Raw genomic sequence first — 14,336 nt, 5'->3', positions numbered from 1 at the left:
GGTTGCCTCTCGCGCATCCCCCTACTGGGTACCTGGCCTGCAACCCAGGCATGTGCCCTGACTGGGAATTGAACCAGCAATCCTTTGGTTCACAGCCCGTGCTCAGTCCACTGAGCTACACCAGCCAAGCCTGTGGCAAGCTCTTTTTTTGGCCAGAGAAAGTAGGTCAGGCCCTGGACAGACCTCCATGGTTGACTACTTCCCTCCACCTGGCCCATTCTTTACCTGTACCAATGATTCGATCAACCTCCCGGCGATCTGGTTGCCTCAGACATCACGCCTTCTCTTGCGAGAGACTTTTCCTAGCTTTACTCATTGATTTGCCATCCAATCATCCAGAAGTATTCATGGATGGAGGTACTGTGCAGGGACATTTTAGTGAAAGAGATACATAATTACCATATAAACAAATGAAAGAAGTGAGATTTCAGATCGCGATAAATGCTATGACAAAATTTCCAAAGCAGGTAACTAGACTGATGTTCGGGATGGAGGAAGATGTTGGGGTGTAGGCTGGGTGGGCAGGGAATGCCTCTCTGAAGAGGTGAAGTCTCACCTGAGCCTTGCATGCCAAGAGGAACCCAGTCATGTAAACGTGAGTGTAGTTCTCAGGGGAAGCGTGTCATACCTATTGTATCACTGGAAGTAGAAGTCCATCGCAAATCTCTATAGAGACCCCGTGGCACAAACGGGGCAAATATGGCCGCAAAACTCCACATCCATCATTTAACACGTGGCATGTGCCCTGGATTAAATACTTAAAATCAGGACTATCTTGGTGTTTCCAAGGCATGTGATTATTATAATGAATAGGCCGCAGTGGGGTGGTCTGGGCGGCTGACCGCACACTGTTGAGATACGAAGTGTGTTTCCAGCTTCTAAAAAGCAAAATTATGAAATAACAACAACCTCTTGCCATTTGGGACCATGGCTTCTTTCCCCAACTAGATTACATATTCTTCCCTCAGAGCAAAGTCTGAGTTTTATACATTTTGGAATCTCTCAAAGCACGTAGCAGAACTCTGGGCACATAAAAAACACACACGTTAAGTCCCGCGGGTTTGCCCCGAAGATGCAATTGACCTGGAGGGACTAACGGGGCAGCCCCCCGGCCGGGAGCGCAGCGCTGCTCTTCACCCTCCGGCCGCACGGGGGCGCAATGGAAATCCCACGCGCTGAGGACGAGCGGCCGGAGCCAGTCTTGGCCTTGTGTCAACACGGAGCTGGAGGTGGCTTCGAGGAGGGGCAGGGGACGCCCAGCGGACCCGCGCGCAGTCCGAGGGTATCAGGCGAGGCTCCGCGGCGGACGGGCGACGGGCAGCAATGGCGGAATCGGCGTCGGCTCGGGTAAGGGTTCCCCCTGGCGCGGCTCGGGGGCGCGTTCGGGATGGCGGAGCCCCGGGGCGGGGCTGGGTGTCCCCGGAGCGGCCGCTGGCGCCGGCGGGTACAGACCTGCCCCCGCGACCCCAGGGCTCTGCCCTCCGCTGTCCGATTCTTCCCGCGTGGGGCCGGAGCCCCAGCGCCACGCGCCTTCGCCGGGAAACTTCTCTGAGGCTTGTTCCCTGTTCTTGGGTTTGTGACCGTCCCCACACGTTTTCACCGTGGTGCCAAAAGCGAGCCCGTTTCCAGGCTGGAGAGGTGGCGCGGCTTGGAAACTCTGGGTCCGCGTCGCTGCCGGTGAGTGCGCCGGGTGCTCCGTTGACCCCGGGGGGCGCAGGGCTGGTCCGAGACCAGCTCGTCCTCGGCCATTGTGTTTCACTGGTTCCTTCTGCCACATTGTCCCGCTACAGACTTCTGTCCCGCGGTTGCAGCCGCAGGTGGAAGTCGGGCTGGGCTTCCTCTCCCTGGGACAGGTGATGTCTCCCCGGATAGTTGCTGGGGTTTGGTTTGCGAAGCTGTCGGGTCTCCTCCAGCCCTCGCAGGACGCAGATCCCGGGGTGAGGGAAGCCCTGGGCATGGAGGCAGGAAACTGGATTTCAGCCCTAACTCAGCTCTCGGCCACCCAGCTCTGGGCCTCCGATTTCTTCGCTGTACACTGAGCGCTGGACTAGTTGCTACATAGTCTCCAAGGATCCTGCCAGCTCTGACATGCTCACGTTATTCGAAAGTAGTGGCTAATTTGATGATCCAAGAGGATGTGTTATGGAAAGGGCAGATGGAATTTAATTTTTTTATTTATTTAGCGAGAAGCGAGGAAGGAGAGACAGAGACAGAGCATCCATTTGTTGTTCCACTTATTTATGCATGCATTGGTTGCTTCTTGTATGTGCCCTGAGGGGAGATCGAACCTGCAACCTTGGCGTCTCCTGGCGACACCCGGCCAGGGCTGGAATTTAATTGGTTTTTTGTTTTTTGTGTTTTTTTTTTTTATTATTGATTTTTAGATAGAGGAAGGGGGGGAGAGAGAGAGAAACATCGATTCGATGTTCCACTTATTTATGCGTTCATTGGTTGGATTGGTTGGTTCTTTTTTTTACCCATTGATTTTTTTTTTTTTTACCCATTGATTTTTTTTTAAGCCCTCACCCGAGGATGTTTTTATTGATTTTAGAGAAGAAGGGAGAGAAAGAGAGAAAAGCATCGATCCGTTGCCTCCCCTACGCCCCGACCCTGGGGATCGAACCAGCAACCTTTCAATGTAGGGCCAGTTGCTCCACCCAACTGAGCCACCCGGCCAGAGCTATTTGAGTCTTGTAGGAAGTAGGTAAGAACTAAAAAGGGAAGGATTGGAAGATTTGGAGAACACGGTGTTTCCTGTCAGGGAGGTACAGCTTAACTGTGAAGACAAGACACATTGTTCACAGTGTTTGCCTCCTCCGACTCCTTTAACTAAGGCGATACAGTCAAAGAGTTGGCTTTTGTTCAAGGCCAAATTAGTGGTAAAGTGGGGCAGGAGGACAAGTTCACCAACTTCCAAAGTACTTTTTCCTCACTGGTCAGTGCACGGTTACTTATGTCATCAACAGATGTTTTTTAAAAGGATGCCTTAAAGGTCCTGCAGAATTCAAAGCTGGGCTTTAAGTAACATGTGCATTTGTCTTTGTAGGATGTGTTGAAATTGCCTTTGAGGGTATTTCTTTGTGTTTTTTTTTTTACTTTTTTTATTGTTGTTCAAGTGCAGTTTTCTGCCTTTTCCCGCACCCCTCCCCCATGAGCAAATTTGTATTCTCAAACATTTTCTCTTCAGATGAGGACTTGGTACCTCCTATTTGACAGTGTGGCCAAGTAGGTACCATGATGAAAACAACTGAAAATGCTGGTGGGAAAACACAATTATAACTAAAATATTTGTTCGTAAAGAATACTGGGAGCCCAAAACTGAAGAGAAAGATGGAGCTATTAAAAGTAACTAGACTTGTGCCCTGGCTGGAGTGGTTCAGTGGGTTGAGCACCAGCCTGTGAACCAAAGGGTTACTGGTTCAATTCCTAGTCAGGGCACATGCCTGGGTTGGGGGCCAGGTTCCCTGCTGGGGAGCGCATGATAGAGGCGGCCACACACTGATGTTTCTCTCCCTAGCTTTCTCCCTCCTTTCCTCTCTCTCTAAAAAGTAAATAAATAGACCCTTAAAAAAAAATAAAGAGGCAGCCAGGGTTCTGAAACCAACTTTGAAGGCTTTTGCTGAACGTGCATCTGTGGTGTTTGTGACCTAAGGGGCCTAGAACATACAAGGCGCAACTCCGAGCCTAAGAGGGGTGTCCAAGAAGCCTTCTACCTGAATCCCGTAGAGCTGAGACTTCAAAGGGCAACATTCTGGGTGAGCTGAAAGTAAGCTTTTACCCCCAGGTAGTTGCTGAGAACATTGCATATTTCAAACCCTGGTGCCAAGAGATGGGTGCAGGGTGCCCCTGGAAAACCACTGACTCTCAAGTGGGTTTATTGCCTGAATTTCTGTGACCTGGATGGTCCAAGAAATCTCCAGCAGAGAATTTCGTTTAAAGTAGAACCTCCAGCTGTCTTTGAAAAACAAACATGAATCTTCTGTGGAGGAGTCTGCATTTCACTCAGACTTCAAATAATTCTCATAGATGGAATTCCAAGAAAAATGAATTCATAACAACAACAAAAATTACCAAACAAACAATGAAAAAACTATGCGGAGCCCTGGCCAGTGTGGAAGACAGCTGGTCAATGTTTCTCTCTCACATTGCTGTCTCTCTCTCTCTTTCTTGTTCTACCCCCTTCCTAGCTCTCTAGAATCAATAAACCTATTTAAAAAAAACTAGGAGGAAAAGCCAGTAAAAATAATGGGCAGCAAATTTAGATCTTCAAAGATTTCCGATAGTGAGAGTCCAGCAGAAGGACATGCGGAAGGCCCAGAAGGGGCAGGGACGCACACAGTCCGCACTGGACGCCATCGTGGATGAAGAGCTGGCAGGCGAGGGTACTGTCAGCCCGATGCACACCCTGATACGCAGGAACCCAGTAGAACCCAATCAGGATAAACAAAAGTAAATCTCTGTCTAAACACGTCATGGTGAAAGCATGAAATCCATGGCAGAGAGAATGCTTGAAGGCAGCCAGAGAGAAGACCGAGTACCTGTAAGTGAACCATGGTAGGACTCTTGGGGTCCGGAAGCGACGGTGGAGGCGAGGTAACAGTAAAACGATGTCATCAACGGGCTGAGAGAAAGTAGCTGTGAGCCCAGATTTCTGTAGTCAGCAAAAATAGCTTTCTAAAATAAGGGTAAAGAAAAGATATTTTTAGACAAATTAAAATGGGTGGTTTGCTTGCCAGTACACTGTCATGAAAGGAAATTCAAAAGGACAGCCTTCAGGTTAAGGAAAATTATCCCAATTAGTGTGAAAAAGTATGGTAATCCATGAAAATGGGTAACTCGAGCCTGGACCTGAGCAGCTCAGTGGGTTGGGTGTCGCCCTGCAGAGCAAAAGGTCGCTGGTTGGATTCCCAGCCACGCAGGGCATGTGCCTGGGCTGAGGCCCCTCCCGGCCTGGGCGGATGTTTTTCTCCCTCGCTCCCTCCCTTCCCTTCTCTCGAAAACTAAATAAATAACATTTTTTAAAAAAAGAAAGAAAAGAAAAGCAAATGGGTAAATCTGAACAAATATTGACTGACTAAAATAGTAATCTCTTGTAGAGTGAAAAACCAAGGCAGATTAAAATACACGGCATCATGGATGTAAAAGTCAGGAAGAGATGATCAGAATTCAGACGTTTAAAGTCTCTGTAGGTACGTTCCCTGTAATTTCTAGGATAGTTCCTGAAAGACTGGAAATGAGCTGCATAACTTACAAAATAAAAGGGGGATAATAGAATAAGAAAAAATTGTCTAGCCCTGGCCCAGTGGCTCGGTTGGTTGGAGAGTCCTCTTGTAGAATAGAAGGTTGTAGTTTGAATTCCCAGTCAGGGCACACATCTGGGTTGCAGGTTTGATCCTTGGTTGGGGTGCATACAAGAGGCAACCAGTCTCTGTTTCTCTCTCTCTCTCTCCTCTCCCTCTCCTCCTCCCTCTCTCTCCAAAATGGGTGTCAAACTCATTTTCACCAGGGGCCACATCAGCCTCACAGTTGTCTTCAAAGGGCTGAGTGTAATGTTAGGACTGTGTGAATGTAACTGCTCCTTAACTAAAAGCAAGGAGCTCGGTGCTGCCGCTGGGTAGAAACAAGGTGCTGGGCCGGATAAAACAAGGTGGAGGGCCGGGTTCGGCCCATGGGCCTTGTGTTTGCCGCCTGTGCTTTAGAGTATTCAAAAGACTCTTGTCAGTTGTAGATTTTTTTTTAACCTGACATAAAAGTTCAAACCATAAAAGTATTAATACTGATAAAACTTAATTCCATTACAGTTAAGGACTTTATTGAATGATACTAAAGAGAGTTAAAAAAAAAGAGAAAGAGAAGATATTTGCAAAGTGCAAGTATGTAACTGATAAAGATTAGAGTCCAGGATTCACGGTCAAGTTCTAGGAGACAGGAAGGAAACGTCAGATGACCCAAAACGTAAAGGGATAAGACTGGAGCAGGCAGCTCACTGCAGGCAAGCCGGACGGCCAGTAAACACTTAACTCCTCAGGGGCTTGGTCTCGTGGTGAGCGAAGCAGCCACCAAAAAGGAGTGACGCTTCGGGGGGTTGGGACTGAGGGGTGACATGCACTGGGGCAGCGCGGCTGAGAAGACAGTTGTGGGAAGACTTCCCAAGGGTTGGTTTGAGTCATTTGGAGCTTCAGCCACATGAGTTTTCCTACTGTCAGGGACAAGACCGCAAAAATGAGCCATGTAAGAAGAATCTCAGGACTTAGATCATTGCAGTGAGTGCCTGTGAAGGGTCATTTAGTAAGTGTCATTTGCATGTTCCGTTAGCTGCCAGGGTGCAAAGATGAATGAGTTGAGTCTCGCAGGTCCTGCTAAGGAGCCTTTCCAGTAAGGGGCTGCTGGGAGGTTGCTAGCGAGGGGGGCGTGATTGCCTGTGAAGTCAGACAGCAGCGTGGAGTCCAGAGGAGATGTAAATTATGTCCCTTACCATAACAGAATATCCCAAATAGTCTGAAGTATCAAATAGAAAGAAATTGGATGAGAAAAATGAATCCTGCCCTGGCCCGGTGGCTCGGTGGGTCAGAGCATTATCCTGATATACCAAGGTTGCAGGTCTTGAAAAAGCGGAAGCTCGGTACCAGGTCTGAGCACCGCTGGACCCTCTGGGCCATAGTGTTCTTTGCCTGACGGTCGGCAGCAAGGCTGGCTGACCGTCCCCGGGTCTGCTTCTTTAGCACAGGAGGAAGCGCCGTGCCACCCCCCTGGCTTCCTCCCCACCGCCTCCGCCAGCGCCAGAGGACAGCTCCCACCCACAGCCCCCGGAGCTTCCGCTGCAGGCCGTGGTGGCCGCCATCCAGGCCGTGGAGAAGAAGATGGAGGCCCAGGCCGCCCAGCTACAGAGCCTGGAGAGGCGCATGGAGACGGTCGAGAAGAAGCTGGCCGACTTTGAGAAGATGACCTTGGAGTTCGGGAACCAGCTGGAGGGCAAGTGGGCCGTGCTGGGGACGCTGCTGCAGGAGTACGGGCTGCTGCAGAGGCGGCTGGAGAACATGGAGAACCTGCTGAGGAACAGGAACCTCTGGGTCCTGCGGCTGCCCCCGGGCAGCGCGGCCGAGGCCCCCAAGGTAGTCCCTTTATTTAGCTCTCAGTTGCCGGCTCCTTCCGCCCGGCTGAGACGGGGAGTGCTCACTATGTGGCACCTGTGGTTTCAGGTGTCCCGGGCACTGGACAATGACGGCATCTGTTTCTCGGAGCAGGAGTGGGAGAATCTGGAGGACTGGCAGAAGGAGCTGTACAGAAACGTGATGATGAGCAACTACGAGACTCTGGTCTCTCTGAGTGAGTGGCAGTTTCCCCCCGAGAATGCTCGCTGAGGTCCCCCATCCCTGGCCCGGGCTGGGTTGAGAAATGCGAGTGTCCAGGTCCTCTGTGTACAAGGGCCTTGCTTCTCGGTGGTCAGATCCGACATCTACCAGGAGATAAGGTGCCCACGGCCAACTTATCTATGGTATAGCGTGGATGAGCCTCCTGCAGCTTTTAGTACTGAGGACTCTTTTTTAAGGAATCCTTTGTTACCTGGGATGAGATAGGCCGCACGCCCTAATGAAACGCCCTAATGAAACGCTGCCCTTGGCCCTGGGCTGGATTCCCAGCCCGTCATCTCAGGATTTACCTTTGTGTTGGTCCAGAGTCTGCTTAATTTACAGGGTCTGGCATGATGACTAAGGCCCGTTTTTATTACAAAATCCTAGCATGTCATTCTGTCACATAACACTGTCACACTCAAGCACACCACATGACATTTCAGATGAAATGTTCAGATTAAAACTGTAAATTATGCCCCGCTGGTGTAGCTCAGTGGATTGAGTGCAGGCCTGCGAACCAAAGGATCGCGGTTTGATTCCCAGTCAGGGCACATGCCTGGGTTGTGGGTCAGTTCCTAGTGGGGGACACACGAGAGGCAACTGTCCATTGATGTTTCTCTCCTTCCCTTTCCCTCTAAAGATAAACATTTTTTAAAGAAAACTGTAAATTATCACACCCACATTATTACCCTACCAGCCACACTCATGCAGGCCTTCCTTCCACGGGACCCTGTATCGCTTAGTGTGCTGAGTACTGGCTCTCGCATTGTTTACGCATTTTGTGTGGTGGATAAAATCTTTGACAACCCAGATCCATGCAGGCTTGTCAAGAAGGCCACAGAAGCAGAGCGGAGGAGGAAGGAAGGTAGCAAATGGGTCAGAGAGGCCACAGTCACCTCAGCTGGGTCACGTGTTCTGCCAGCCGCTGCTGCCATGTCTGTGACAGGCAGGGTGCGGGCCTGCCTGAGCCTCAGTGCTGTGGCACAGGTGACTTAGACCCCCAAAAGGAAGCAGCATGTGAAGCCATGGAAGCGTGAGGGCGCGGTGGTGTTGGGGAGGTGAGTGGTGGGCTTCGCCGCCGGGAGGCCGGAGCCACAAGTGGCTGATAAATAAGGAGCCCCGAGGGGCTGGTAGCCAAGTACATCAGCTGTGATTTTCTGATTGTCCCAAACCACTAGGGGAGGTGACAAAAACAATACTTTGAACCTTACAAAGTTTTAATATGGACTCCTTGACATTGGTCACCGCGTTCATGGGTAAATGACCAATGTGCAGTGCGGTTTTACTCTCCTGGACTCACGCTGTGCCGTTTCCACCCCAGAGGTCCTTGGCCAGCCAGAAGGAGAAGCGGAGCTGGGCACAGAGATGCTGGGTGACCTGGAGGAGGAAGGCCTCGGTGGCGTCCACCCAGGTGAGTGGCTCCAGAATAACCTGCTCCCCTCCCCACCACCTGCAGCGTGTCACGAGCTTTCCCTGAACCGCTGAACCACCAAGCACTGATCACCAGTGACCTCTTGTGACAGTGGCTTGTTCTGGGCTCTTTTCTGATGGTCATTTGTTCAGCCGTCACGTGGGTGTCTTAACTCCTCACCACTGTGTGGAGCCCTTGAGATTCACGACCATGTCAGACCTCCTCGTGCCCGCAGAAGAGCACACGTAATAGACCAGTCCACACGCACAGCGTGTTCCGAGCAGGGCTGGTCGGCCTCAGGGGTGAAGCTGGCCCGGGGCGAGGCGGGAGAAGCGTCTGTAAGCTAGGGTGTTTGGGAGGAATGGGCAGGAAGGACAGAGGTGGTCACATGAATTTTTAAGCTGTAGGTTTAGGCTTTTTAAAAAAATCTTATTTATTACTCTAACACTCTCCTAAATTAGTATAGTTTTTCAGTCTATTGAGCCATTTTTCAGAGATTAAATACAATTTTGTGGTCAAGCTTGGAAAACTATATTTATAATATTGTTCTATGAGAATAATATATTCTGCCCTGGCTGGTGTAGCTCAGTGGATTGAGCACTGGCCTATGAACCAAAAGGTCACTGGTTCGATTCCCAGTCAGGGCCCCTGCCTGGATTCTGGGCCCAGTCCCCAGTAGGGGGCATGTGATATATCTCTCACACATAACAGCACATCGATGTTTCTCTCCTTCCCTTCCGTCTCTCTAAAAATGACTAAATAAAACCTTTTTAAAAAAAGGATGATGTATTCAGATTTCTAGTCGACATGTCTCTACTTGAGTAAAGGTTTCATTTTTCAGGTTTTGGAAGCCAGTCAGTCTCTTCATTCTCCGAGTTGTTCTGATTCCCTTGATCCTTTGATGTGAGCCCTTCTGGAATTCACAGATGTGTGTCTGGCTCTGAAGGTATTAGAATGTGATCTTTTTTTGTTGTTTCTCTTTGTCTCGGCAGCCGAAGGGGTTATGATCAAGCAGGAGATAGAGTCCCCCCGGGGACAGGAGCGCTCCGAGGACCTTCCTGGAGAGTTCCCGGGCATGGCGGAAGAGCAGGCTTTCCTGAGCCCCGTGCCACCTGAGCTCTGGAATGGTCAGGGCGCTTCTGTCCTCTTGGAATCAGACCCCAGGGACATGAATCTCGAGGAGCCCATGGACGGCAGCAGGGGCCCCGGCAGTAACAGAACTCTGGGCTGCCCCCCGAGGCAGAAGTCCAGCAGGCCAGTGCAGCTGGGTCAGGAGCTGCAGAGGGACCTTCCTGGCCCCTTCGAATGTCCCGAGTGCGAGCTCAGCTACCGCTGCGAGCAGCAGCTGGCCACCTATCTGCGGACCCACTCGGGGTGGGAGCCCCCCGCCGCGCCAGAGCCGGAGCCGGAGCCAGAAGAGAGCCTCAGGCCCAGGCCGCGGCTGAAGCCCCAGTCCAAGAGGACAAGACAGCATCAGTGTGACGTTTGCATGCGGAGCTTCAGCTGCAGGGTGAGCCTGGTGACCCACCAGCGCTGCCACCTGCAGGAGGGGCCCAGCGGTGGTCAGCGCATCCAGGAGAGGTTCTCGCCCAACAGCCTGGTCGCCCTGCCGGGCCACATCCCCTGGAGGAAAAGCCGGAGCTCCCTCATTTGTGGCTACTGTGGCAAGAGCTTCAGCCACCCGTCGGATCTGGTGCGGCACCAGCGCATCCACACGGGCGAGCGGCCCTATACCTGCCCCGAGTGCGAGAGGAGCTTCGTGCAGAAGCAGCACCTGCTGCAGCACCAGAAGATCCACCAGCGCGAGCGCGGCGGGCTGGCTCTGGAGCCCGGGAGGCCCAACGGCCTGCTTTAAGGGTGCCAGCCCCTCGCCTGTGCCGGGGGAGGCCGAGGGGGCTGGCATTGGTCTCCCGAAGAGACACTGTGAGGAGTCAGGGACTGGCTTCCTCCTGAGGGGAGTAGCTTTGATTTGCCTAACCTTGACCAAGCGGCAGGCCGAGCAGAGCCCAGCCCTGGAACTGTGTGGAGCGGGGCAAGGCCAGGCCTGCCCCCCGCTGTCTGCCCTGCTGCTGAGTGGGCCGTGTCGTTGGCACCTTCACGTCTCGGGTTTTCCCACCCACACCGATGCGCATGGTCTGGGGTGGGTTCAAGGGCCCGGCCCAGTGGTTCAGGCCTGAGGGGTGAGCTGGTGTGCTGAAGAGCTCTGGGGAGCATAACCCTGTTTGCCCTTTTGTAGTCTCCTTACTAACAACGAGTAGAAAAATAATGTCAATGAGCGCTCACCCTGCTCTGGAGAACCTTTCTGGAATTAGATTTTAGTTGATTTAAAAAACTAATGTGCAGCCCAACACTTGTTTTCTAAGTCTCCAGAGCCGTAGAAGTTGTTCCTAACAACTCTGGCCTGCCATCTGGGAGGGAACCGTTTCCGGGGCTGTTTTCGCCCACCCACACTCAGGCCCAGGGTCAGGGGGCATCGCAGGGCTTCATATCGTGGGGGGGCTTAGCACTCTCAGATGGGGCTCACCGGATCAAAAGAACCGAGAGGGAGAAAGCAGCAGGGGTGGACCCCCAAGCGCCCCAGCGAGAGTGAAGAGCCTGGTGCACGTGGGGCTGCCTCCTCCCTGGAGCCAGGAGTTGGGGTTTCTGCCCCGGCTCCTCCTCTTCCATCTTCCCCTCCCTGCTGAGTTCCACGGCCTCACAGGGTGGATGACTTCTTTGTTACTTAAGGCTGTTAAGCTTGTATAGCGGTTATTTGAGTTTGCTCCTGTTGGACTAGTCATTCCGGGAGGTCATTCAGGTGACACACTTTCCAGACTAGTTCTGGGATGGACCGTTGCGGAGCTGATGGAGGAGAAGCACACGGCTGCCCGCCTGCCGGAGTGTCAGGTGCCCGCCGCGCCGTTGTCTGGGGTGGGCTCCTGGCTCCTGGGTGAGTGTCCCCTTCGATGACTTGGCAGTTGCTTAGAATAAAACTTGCTACTGGCAAAGGAAAAGTGCTCGTGTTGGATGTTTTTCTCCCGGTGTCAGGAAGACCTGTGTGGGAGTAAGGAAGAGGCGGCGTCTGACCTGGAGAAGAGACGGAGGCCTGGCTCGAACCTAGAGCAGGCGAGAAGGGGGTGTGTTTGGGACCCTGTGCATGGGGGTCTAGGGCGGCAGACGGTCTGGGTGTTGGTCGGTCTGGGTGTTGGTCGTTGGGAGGCAGCAGGTAGAGAGGCCAGGGCCCCAGGGGCCACTGCGGAGCAGTTTGCAGTGCTGGCTTCAGTACTGTAGACGCGTAGCCTCGTGTGCTGATGTTAAACCTACAGTGCTGGGCCGGAATGTGAGAAATTGAATGAGGTCCACAGCAAAACCATTTATGTGCACAAAACAGAGCAGAATAGAGACGACGCGTTACACGTGAAAGGCATTACAGTCGCCTGTGGGGGGAGTGGGTGGGATATGGGGGTAAAAGGAACAAAGAAAAGAAATCGATACTCCCTGGCTAGTGTGGCTCAGTTGCTTGGGTGCAGGCATCCTGCAAGCAAAGCCAAAGGTCGCCAGTTCAATTCCCAGTCAGGGCACATGCCCAGGTTTTGAGGTTGGTCCTCAGTTGGGGAGCGAAGGTAGCAACCAATGGATGTTTCTCACATCAACGTTTCCCTCTCTCCCTACCTCCCCCTCTTTCTGAAAATAAATAAAATATTTTTTAACTTTATTTATTTATATTTAGAGAGAGAGGAAAGGGAGAGGGGTAGACAGGGAGAGAAACATCAATGTGGGAGAGAAACATCCATCGGCTGCTTCGCACAGCCTCCCAACCGGGCGTCTGGCCTGCGACTGGGCGTGTGCCCTGACCGGGAAGTATACTGGTGACCTTTTAGTCCGTGGTCTGGGCTCTGTAGCCCACAAGGAAGTCCCTGGTGTCCAGGTGGGATTCCAGGTCCTTGTTGCCCACAGCGCGCGTGGTGTCTGATGCAGGGGCCATCCCTGGGAGCCTGGCGGAAATGCAGGCTCAGGGCTGCTGCGCTGGAATCTGCATTTTCACATGAGCTCCAGGTCACTTCTGCACACACAGGCGCTGTCCTGGAGTGACACAGAACAGCCTCTTGCCCCTTTCAGCCGTCCTTCATGAGAAGCCTGCTTGGCCAGGTGCGGGGAAGAAAACTGGAAATACAACTGTGTGAAGACCAAGGCTGATCAAATTAGCAAGAGTCAAGTCCACACACAGTAGAATTAATGCCGCACATTAGGGGCTCATCTGACCATCTCCTTTTTCCTGCTCCAACAGGGGGAGGTCCTCGTTGTCACCGCCTGAACTCAGCCTAACCGGCCTCCTCTCCTCTCTCCCATTTGCTCCCAGAATGCAAACTGGGTGCGGGCTTTCCCCCAAACCTCGAGATGCATCCCACCGGCCCTACTAAAGAGCCAGCTTTCTAGAGTAGAACTCACAACTCTGACCACCTAACCTCCTCTGAGTTCCACCAGCTTTCACTCACGTCTAAACCACCCAAGCAGCTGCCATGTGGGCTTGCTCACGCCACAGCATTTCCTCATCTCCACATTCAGCTCCTGCGTCCCCTCCCAGGAAGGCCTTCCCTGTGAACCAAATTCTGTTTCTTTTTCCACTGTCGAATTTGTAACCTCCTGCTGTGACAGCTTCCTCCGTTTTTTTAAAGATTGTATTTATTTATCTTTAGAGGGGAAGGGAAGGAGAGAGGGAGAGAAGTATCAATGTATGGTTGCCTCTCGTGGGTCCCCTGCTGGGAACTGGCCTGTGACCCAGGCATGTGGCCTGACTGGGAATCGGACCGTGATCCTTTGGTTCACAGGCCCACGCTCAATCCACTGAGCTACACCAGCCAGGGCTCATTTTTTTAAAAAATTTTTATTCAACCACTATATATATACTGAGCACCTATTTTCCAGGCGCTGTTTTAAATGCTTAGGGATATGTCAGGGTACAAAGCTCTTTGCCCTGGTGAAGTTCTACCAAAATCCATTTCTCCCTGTGTACACATTCGCACAGCCCTTTCCCGGACCAGCCCCGTATTCCGTCCGCCTGCCAGTCTGTTCACTCACAAATACGAGTGGCCTCTGTGTGCAAAGTCTACAGAGGGACACAAGGGGAAATCAGAGATTCTGCTCTTGGGTCCCCAGGCTGTTAGGGGAATCTAATGCAAGATAGGACATTATATGCCCCAAGTGAGGCTAGAGGTCTAAGAATGCAGAGAACAGTTACATTTACTTGTGGGACAGTGGGGAAGGTTTTACGGGAGGTGATTGTTGAACTGGCCCTCCAAAGACGGGAAGAGGGCGTTCTAAATGGAGCAACACCGCCCACATAGGAGACGTAATGGGTGTGTGCAGACGAACGCCAATTCATTTGATTTGGCTACGGGGGTGTCCAGCCTGTGGCCCGTAAGCTGCATGCAGCCCGGAATAGCTGTGAATTCGGCCCAACACAAAATCATCAATTTACTTACAACCTTTTTTGTTGTTGTTCATCAGTGTTCGTTACTGTTTGTGTATTTAATGTGTGGCCCAAGACAACTCTTCTTCCAGGGTGGCCCAGAGACGCCAAACAGCTGGACATC

At 52.1% G+C, this 14,336-nt stretch overlaps 1 protein-coding gene across 3 annotated transcripts; it reads left to right on the top strand.

The window, feature by feature from the left end:
* The first annotated feature begins 1,194 nt into the window (after positions 1–1,194).
* Positions 1,195–11,628, top strand: ZNF212 (zinc finger protein 212). Of its 3 annotated transcripts, none has more exons than XM_037035538.1 (5): positions 1,195–1,347; positions 6,723–7,112; positions 7,200–7,326; positions 8,674–8,763; positions 9,756–11,628. In XM_037035538.1, exons 1-5 carry the CDS (start codon positions 1,324–1,326, stop codon positions 10,616–10,618), a joined length of 1,494 nt encoding a protein of 497 aa, XP_036891433.1. In that variant the 5' UTR covers positions 1,195–1,323; the 3' UTR covers positions 10,619–11,628. The 3 variants fall into 3 exon arrangements, with proteins under 3 accessions (XP_036891433.1, XP_036891432.1, XP_036891434.1); XM_037035537.1 differs by lacking the exon at positions 1,195–1,347 and adding an exon at positions 4,156–4,540; XM_037035539.1 differs by lacking the exon at positions 1,195–1,347 and adding an exon at positions 5,097–5,189.
* Positions 11,629–14,336: the final 2,708 nt, after the last annotated feature.

Source organism: Sturnira hondurensis, unplaced genomic scaffold, assembly GCF_014824575.4.
Source record: "Sturnira hondurensis isolate 20B ecotype Veracruz unplaced genomic scaffold, ASM1482457v3 Scaffold0022464, whole genome shotgun sequence".
Lineage (NCBI taxonomy): Eukaryota > Metazoa > Chordata > Mammalia > Chiroptera > Phyllostomidae > Sturnira > Sturnira hondurensis.
This window is presented reverse-complemented; position numbering and strand designations above follow the sequence as displayed.

Excerpts from the sequence above, each read along its gene's own strand:
- ZNF212 (XM_037035537.1), top strand. The coding sequence starts at position 4,484 with ATGAAATCCATGGCAGAGAGAATGCTTGAAGGCAGCCAGAGAGAAGAC. Across the intron at positions 7,113-7,199 it reads GCGCGGCCGAGGCCCCCAAG|GTGTCCCGGGCACTGGACAA; the intron begins GTAGTCCCTTTA and ends CTGTGGTTTCAG. Across the intron at positions 8,764-9,755 it reads CCTCGGTGGCGTCCACCCAG|CCGAAGGGGTTATGATCAAG; the intron begins GTGAGTGGCTCC and ends TTGTCTCGGCAG.